General features: G+C 44.5%; 1 protein-coding gene across 1 annotated transcript; it reads left to right on the forward strand.

Annotated features, from left to right (window-relative positions):
- Window positions 1–41: 41 nt before the first annotated feature.
- Window positions 42–6710, forward strand: LOC116523378 (UV radiation resistance-associated protein-like; the record flags this gene model as incomplete). Its single annotated transcript, XM_032238477.1, has 5 exons — window positions 42–68; window positions 813–847; window positions 3722–3883; window positions 5778–5852; window positions 6631–6710. Coding segments are annotated over exons 3-5 (284 nt in total), but the record flags the coding sequence as incomplete, so codon positions are not given.
- Between the last annotated feature and the right edge of the window lie 1805 nt (window positions 6711–8515).

The raw sequence follows: 8515 nt of genomic DNA on the forward strand, positions 1-8515 counted from the left end.
AACGGTTATCGCCTCCTGGATACCTATTTCACTCTTCACTTGTGCGACAACATAAATAATATGTAAAGGTAAAGAGATATCTGTTCATTGATTTCCATCCCATCTCCTCAGTTTGTCTAAGGCACGGGTGTCAAACTCATTGAGGGGCACATCAGGGTTGTGTTTGACCTCAAAGGGCTGGGGTGGCGTGGGCCAGGTGGGAGTGGTCAGTTCAACGTCACTCGTGTTGGGGTCAACCTGTGGCGGCCTGAGTGCTCTGCCCGCGAAAACAGGCTCCCAAGCTCCGTTTTGGTTGCAACGACTTCTGAAACCCTCTGCAGCTGAACAGAGCTCAGGAGGGATGTCCCAATTCCACCATGCTGACAGTAGAAAGCCATTTAAGGCACAACAGGCTGTATCTTAACAGAACACACACCTCAAGGAATGTTAGGGTGTCTTACCCCCGGAGTATTTTTTTCCAGAGAGTAGTCATCTGTGTACCAAGTTTGAAATTGCTCAAGGCGTTCCAGAGTTATGCTGGAACACCCACACCCACAAATCAAGGAGACAGCCATGTTTATATATACTGGATCAAAGAAAGCTGGTTTTACTGATAACAAGAGTTCAATGGGTATGGGGTTCTCACAGGCTTGGTTTCCATGTAATCCAAGGATAATATTTATGACAATCATTGTTTGCATATCCTGGCATCTCTAGGGCTTCCAGTTGATTTTAATTATCATTGCTGTTTTGCTCTCCCGGCTCGATAGCCTTGGGAATCTGTGCAATGTGATCCCTAACTTCCTTTTAATTTCTTTCTTTTTTCTTAATAGAATTTTATAAGAGTGAAGTCATAAAGAATTCATTGGTAAGTGAACAGTTATTATCTTTACTAAGATTTTCCTTTTAACTTTTTCCTTTCAATTGTTAATCCCACTTTATAAGGCCACACTTGGAATATTGCATCCAGCTTTGGTTACCACAATGTAAAAAAGATGTTGAGATTCTAGAAAGAGTGCAGAGAAGAGCAACAAGGATGATTAGGGGACTGGAGGCTAAAATGTATGAATGTACGGTTGCTGGAACTGGGCATGGCTAGTCTAGTGAAGAGAAGGACCAGGGAAGACAGGATAGCAGTCTTCCAGTATTTGAGGGGCTGCCACAGAGAAGAGGGGGTCAAGCTAGTCTCCAAAACACCTGAGGGCAGGACAAGAAGCAATGGATGGAAACTAAGCAAGAAGAGAAGCAACCTAGAACTGAAGAGTCATTTCCTGACAGTGAGGACAATTAACCAGTGGAACAACTTGCCTCCAGAAGTTGTGAATGCTCCAACATTGAAAGCTTTTAAGAAGAGATTGGATAACAATTTGTCTGAAGGGGTGTAGGGTTTCCTGCCTAAGCAGGGGGCTAGACTAGAAGACCCCCAAGGTCCCTTCCAACTCTGTTATTGTTCTGTTCTATTCTAAAACTAGCAAGCTCAAGAGACCACCAAGGACCCCTCATTTCAACCCTGAGCTACAGATATTCTCCTTCATTGGAATTCATACCAGCAGAGTGTGGGGGTGGGGGCAGATTAATGGCTTCTGTGGCTGTAGTTTGAGGACCCCTAAGGTAAGGTCATAGCTGATCTATCAATTGTTAGTGAAGGTTTTAATGACAATTTGTAATTAAGCAGAGCTCCCAATAGGTTGAAATCTGTCCCTTTGGAAAAAGTCTTTCCCATACAGGTAATCTTCCTAGTTCCCAAAGCTGATACATATGCAGGTAGTCCTCGATTTACAACATGTTCACTTAGTGACCGTTTGAAGTTACAACGACACTGAAAAAAATGATGACTGTTTTTCACACGACCGTTGCAGTGCCCCGGGGTCACATGATCCCCTTTTGCGACCTTCCGACCAGCAAATTCAATGGAGAAACTAGATCCATTTAACAGCCGTGTTACTAATTTAGCAACTGCAGTGATTCATGTGGCAAACGTGGCCAAGAAAAGTCGTTAAATGGGGCAAAACCCTTTTAACATATTTCTGGCTTAACAACATAAACTTTAGGCCCAATTGCAGTTGTAAGTTGGGAACCTCCTGTGTTCACATAAGGGCTGTGCAGCACTTTGGATTCAGATGAAGAGACACCTGTATTTTGGACTTAATAGACTCTCCCTGGTGAATCCTAACAGCTAGACAAGGACCTAGCGAAGGGGTCGGCAACCTTAAACACTCAAAGAGCTACAAAGCTCCTAATTGGAAGCCCCCCGTTTAATTCTGGAGCCGACCGGAAGTCCGGTTCCCCCCACCATAGAGTCTCCTCCTAGCACGGCGTCCTTTTTTCTCTACCTGTTCTAACCGAAAGCTCTATCAATTGTGGAGCCGACCGGCGACAGGGAGCCGCAGCAGAGGGATGAAAGAGCCACATGCGGCTCCAGAGCCGCAGGTTGCCGACCCCTGGACTAGACTGGCCCAGATCCAAGTAGCACCTTGTGTTGTCCATTCCCAATGAAGCTAATCCAATCAACCCTGAGCAGCTGACTCTCCCATGAATGGAACAGATTTTGCAATTGTCAAATTTTTTTTTGGGGGGGGGGGAAATCCAGATTACTTGCCCTTCAATGTTCTTTGGAAACCTATTATGTAGCCGAGCAATTGGCCGCATCAGGACAAACTTTGAACAACTCACTTACCCACCCTCTTTGGAAGCCTTTTTGAACACACCTTGTTTGTCCTTGTTTAACAACTCGTCACTTAGCCACCATGCCGAGTTACAACAGATTTCCCCAGAGCTACTTAATAGCCTATTTTTGAAGTTCTGATGCGCCCCCCACACCCACAGGGTTATTTTATGTATTATTTGTTTGTTTATAAAATTTGTAGCCACCCGTCTTAACCTCAAGGCAACTCTGGTCAGCTTAGAATCATAAATAGTTAAAACTTAAAAATGATGGTTACGTAATTGCATTGGGATGCTTAGCAACCCGGCTCATTTCAACAGCTGTTTTCAGGCATCCCGTCTTTGTGGGAACGCAATTTCAGCCTTTTTTGCTGATTTTGAACCATTAAATGGACCCATTTAATGACTGCTGCAACACGGTAGCAAAATTGGTAATATTGGGCGTGGCCACATGGTGATGTGCTTAATGACCACACGTGACTTAGGGCTCTAATTCCGGATTTCAATTCCGGTCTTAATGTTGTTAGAATAATCTTTCCTTTATCCACGTAAACAGCATTTAAAACATTTAAGAAATAGGGTAACCACTGGCCATAAATCCATTAAAAAAAAAACCAATTTGCCGCTAGATTCTTCTGTTCTTTGGTTTCAATTAGCTTAAATTTTAATGCGGACCCTATCTCTTTGAGTAGTAAAATCAGCTTACCAGTTGAAATCACTCCCACCATTCTTAGGGGCAACTTGCTGTTTCGGTTAGCTTACAGCTAATCCAGAAGGAGCTGGCAAATGAGGTTAAATTTCAAGCCCCCCAGAGACTTGCGAACGTCTCTGAGGTCACTGGATCTTCCCCAACCTTTCACTGTCTCTCCGGGACAGCTAGGGTCCGAAACGACCCGTCCAATTTCCTTCGGAATAGGGGAATTTCAGGAATAGCCTGAAACTCCGTCTTCTCACTGCTAAGCCCCGCCTTCTTCACAATTCCGGTCTTAATGTTGAGGACTACTGATATACTAATCTCTATTTGGGAAAACAATCTGGAATATTTACAGTGGATTTCCCCTTATTTCCACATGAACAGAATCCGACATGGCGCAGCCTTGATTTTGGTCTAATGCCCGATCGCCTTGATACGTCTGTATCCTGTTTTGTGGTGAGGATATGGGGTGGCAAGAATGATACCTATCAGCTACTGATTGAGTGGAAAGTCACTCTAGATGGACTCAAATATTTGGGCCAGCAGGTAAAAGAAAAGTATACTGTTTCAACTTGGATTGGCTATTTAAGAATATTTACAGCAAATATCTGTTGATGGAATAGCAAAGAATTATTGCAGAGATAAGTGAAGATGCTCAGTCATTCAGGTTATGGTGGTCCCAAAGATCCTTTTCAAAAGGCAACCGGACTTTCTTAATGGTTGTTTTTTTTCCTTGGATGAGAAGCGAAACATTTTCAAGGGAAAAAAACCTAAGAAAGTCCGATTGCCTTTTGAAAAGGACTTTTGGTGCAAGATATAAAGTTAGCAGATGCTGGACAAAATATTGGCAGCTTAATAGAAATCTTCTATATATTACTAAAACTCTTACTGTGTTTATCTGCTTGTACCATCAAGGTAGCTCAAACCATATATTATACCACAACAATATTGAATCAAGATAACCTAAAATTCATTAATTTAAACAATTAATTTTAAAAATGCATAAAAGAATCCAGGACTCATTAGTCCTATGGAATTGAAATTTCCACGATGTTCAGGTCAGTTCTATGTGCAAAATTGTGGCTATTGGAGCCATCCCTGTAGCCACAATTTCAACACTCCCTGCCCATTTCCCACAAGCAAAGTCGGTGGGGAAGCCAGCAGGAAGTCAAATGTCAATCCCGCTGCTTTGCCTGCCTATGATCTTCCTGTTTATTTGCATAATTGACTTGTTACTGAACTTCAATTGCCACTACCATTAATTCCAATTTATGAAATATACTTTTCTTAGATGACCATGAGACTGTCCAGCATTAGGGTCCCCAGCTCCCGCGGCTTGGCACATTTGGGATACCCCCTAGGTATCTATGGTTGTGGGCCGGCTGCCGGACAGAGAGTCTTCCAGAAGCCAGCCCACAACCATAGAGCGCACTCCTAGAGCGGCCGCTGCTGTAAGTCTCTGCAGCCGAGTTTTGGAGTTTGGAAGCCGGAGAAGAAATTATGCTTGGAGCGCGGCGGGAACGGAACAGGCTCTCAAGCAACCCCACCCCCCTCTCCAGCCGGGCAGAGCTCCATGCACTGACCTAGGGGGGTATCCCAAATGTGCCGAGCTGGGGAGCGGGCAGAGCACCACGTGCCTTGGCGCCTTAGGGATACCCCCTAGGTCAGTGAATGGCGTTCTGCCCGGCTGGAGAGGGGGGAGGCTGCTCGTGAGCATAGTCACCTCATAGCTGCTTCGCCCCTGAGGCTGTGCCCAGCTCTTCAGGAGCCAGTTCACAAGGGAGCAGCCGCCTGGCAACTCCCTCCTCCGGCCAGGCAGAACACCACTCCCCAACCTAGCGGTATCCCCAAGACGGCAAGCAACGTGAGCGCCTTTCCCCCCCTGGCTCCTGCGACTTGGCGCCTTCGGGATAACGCTAGGTCAGTGAGCGGTGCTCTGCCTGGCCGGTGGGGGGGAGTTGTCCAGGGGGCTTAATTTCGGGGTGGGCTTATGTTTTTGTCCACGCGAAAAATGTGGCAAGGCGTTAGTTTCAGGACAGGTTGTATTTTTGGGGAAACACGGTAAGATGCCTCCAGTTAATTCCAGATGTTTAGCTTTGGGCCTGCTTCAGTAGACTATAAATACTGAAGATTTAGCAGATTTATTGTGCATTTTGTGGGGTGGCCAAGGCCCCTGAAAGCCGAAGGCTATGTGTGATTATGTGTCAGTTTTTAAGCTCTCTGATGATGTTCGTTGTGGCCCAGAAAATGAATCCACTCAAGGGATCAAGTTTCAGCTTCTTCCTTTCCCCTCTATAGGGTCAGTGGTGAACCTGAATAACAGAAGGATGCCACAAAACAAATGATCCCTACAAAGAATGCCACTCTGGGTGCTAAAAGAACTAAAACAATGGCTTTAAAGTAAGCTGACTGAATCTGTGACACTGGTTTTACTTAACAGATACATGCTCGTAGCCCGAATGAAATCATTTTTGGGCTGAACGATGGCTATTATGGAGCCTTGTACGAGCGAAAGGTAAGCTTACGCCCGCTGCGTCCGTAACTTCTTAAAATCGTCGCCCTGCGTAGCGCATTAGCTTTCCGGAATATTTTTTCCCCCATTTCATTAAAAGTCGAATTAACGGTGAAACATAAGGGGGGCAAGTTTGGCCTAGTGGTTAAAGGTCTTGGCTTAGAGACCAGGAGACCGTGAGTTCTAGTCGCACTTCAGGCAGGAGGGACATTTAGGTCAGTTACACTCTCTCAGCCTAACCCACCACACAGGGTTGTCGTAAGAGAAGAAGGAGTCTTCGGTATGTGTGGTGTGTTCATTGCCTTGAGGTATTGATAAGAAATAAGTTGGGTCAAAAATCTAATTAATAAATAAATAAGAATGAATAGCTTGGGGAGTGGTGCGGTGGCCTAGAGGCGGAGCTCTCGCCTCACAATCAGGAGGCTGTGAGTTCGATCCTAGGTAGAGGCAGATTTTTCTCTCTGTGGGCACAATGAGAATATTATCTGCTGAACAAAACTCCGCACTGGCGACAGGACGAGCATCCGGCCAGTAAACACTCAGCTCCATTCAGTTGCCTAGACTCCACCCCACAAGGGATTACGGGATCATTAAAAGACAATGATGAAGAGTAGCTTGGGGATAAAGATTTTTAAACACGCATATCCCGTGTAAAAGGTAGGCTGTAAACGCCGTGTGCGAACAAAACGTGTGAGTAGAGTTTTTAAATTAGGAAGATAGACTTTAATTCCAGTGTTACCAAAACAAAAAATGTTAATGCACGGTCTTGTTTGTCTTTAAGGGTGTCCCAGAAATCCAAAAGAATCTGCAAGTGGATCCAAATTGTGTGCGTAACTCATATGATGTCTTCTCTTTGCTAAGGTAATTCCTGGCTTCCGATTAAGAAGCAGCTGAACTGAAAAATAACATAATTTCCAAGGATGTTTTTCCAAGTCATGCATTTAGTGATAGTCCTAAGGTCCTTGCATAATGAGTTTGTTTAACCTCAAGGTCACCTTAATGTCGACTTGCTGAAAGTTTGTTTCTTTTACCATCAGTGGAAGGAGTCGAAATGTCATTCTTCGTGAGAGGAGTGTTCTTGTGAGCGGTTCCTCTTTTATAATACTTTTATTATGCGCTGGCTGATAACCCATTGCCCGGGTATTTATTTATCCTAATCCATACTTTTGTCCTCAAAAATAATCCCGGACCAAACATAATTTCTAATATTGGATTTTCCCCCTTAACCAGAGGAGAGCCCCCTTGTGGACTACTGCGAAGCCATTACCATGGCAACTCCACTGCGCTGCACAGTAGAAGTCATTTTACGGCAATACGGTAGAAGCCATTCTAAGGCGCAACAGGCTGTATCTTAACAACCCCCCCCCTCCGGAGGGGTTTTAGATGTGTCTTACCCCCACAGTATTTGTTTTCAGAGAGTAAGTCACCTGTGTACCAGATTTGGTTGAAATTGCTCAAGGCGTTCCAGAGTTATGCTGGAACACACACACACACACACACACACACACACACACACAAACAAACAAACAAACATTTTTATATAGATACCGGCTGCATCTTACACACTGAATACAGCATTTTTTGCCTCCTGAAACCCCTCCTCCTTTGCAAAAATGGCCGTGCATAGCTTGTAGGAGGCTTTCAGAGAGCTCCTGGGGGCTGGGGAGGGCCAAAATGAGCAAAAAACAGGCTGTTTTTGCTCAATTTTGCTGCACCCAGCCCCCAGGAGCACACTATAAGCTTCCTAATGCCCTTTTTTGACGTAAAACGGTCCCATTTTTGCAAAAAACAGGCCACTTTTTGCTCATTTTTGCCCCCCCCCTCCCCCAGGAACACTGTACAAGCCTCCTAAGGGCTATCCATCCCCCCTTTTTTTTTTTAAAAAAAGGGCCAGTTTTGTGAAAAATTGGCCTTTTTTAGCAGGTTGAAGAGTGCAAAAGCTTTTTTTGAAAGGTTTTTTTAAAGAGGTTTTGCCTCTTCAAAACCTTGGTGCGTCTTATAAAATACGGTAGATTACATTTAAAAAGATAAAGATTAATGCAAAGGTGGAAAACGAAAATAAATGATTCTAAACTCTGCTCCTGGGTATGTGCAGAAGCAGTTTCTGATTGTTGTGTAAGCATGACAGCAAAGCATTGTTGTTGTATCTTTTCACGATGAGAAGCCAGCATAGTGACAATAGTGTCATGTTGCCTTTCCAAGCAGCTTCCCTCTGACCAGCAATTAATTAGCCCAGACAACCATCCTCATTAAACTAGTTGCATCATGTAGTCCTTGATTTACAGCCGTTTGTTTAGCAACCGTTGAATGTTAACATGTTAACGACGTTGAAAAAAGTGACTTACGACTGCTTTTCGCACTTAACGATTGTTGCTGCAACTCCGTAGTCATGTAATCAAAATTCAGATGCTTGACATAAACAGTTCATGTTTATGACGGTTGCAGGGCCCCGGGGGGGGTCGGGTGATTTCCTTTTACGACCTGAGAAAGTCAGTGGGGAAGCCAGCTTCACTTAACAACCGTGTGACTGATGTAACAACTGCACTTCTTCACTGAACCGCTGTGGCCAGAAAGGTCGTAAAATGGGGCAAAACTCACTTAGCAAAACTTGTTTAGCAACCTAAAATTTGGGCTGAGTCGTGGTCGTAACTTAAGGACTGCATTTC

The sequence above is a fragment of the Thamnophis elegans genome, unplaced genomic scaffold (genome assembly GCF_009769535.1).
Source record: "Thamnophis elegans isolate rThaEle1 unplaced genomic scaffold, rThaEle1.pri scaffold_228_arrow_ctg1, whole genome shotgun sequence".
Lineage (NCBI taxonomy): Eukaryota > Metazoa > Chordata > Lepidosauria > Squamata > Colubridae > Thamnophis > Thamnophis elegans.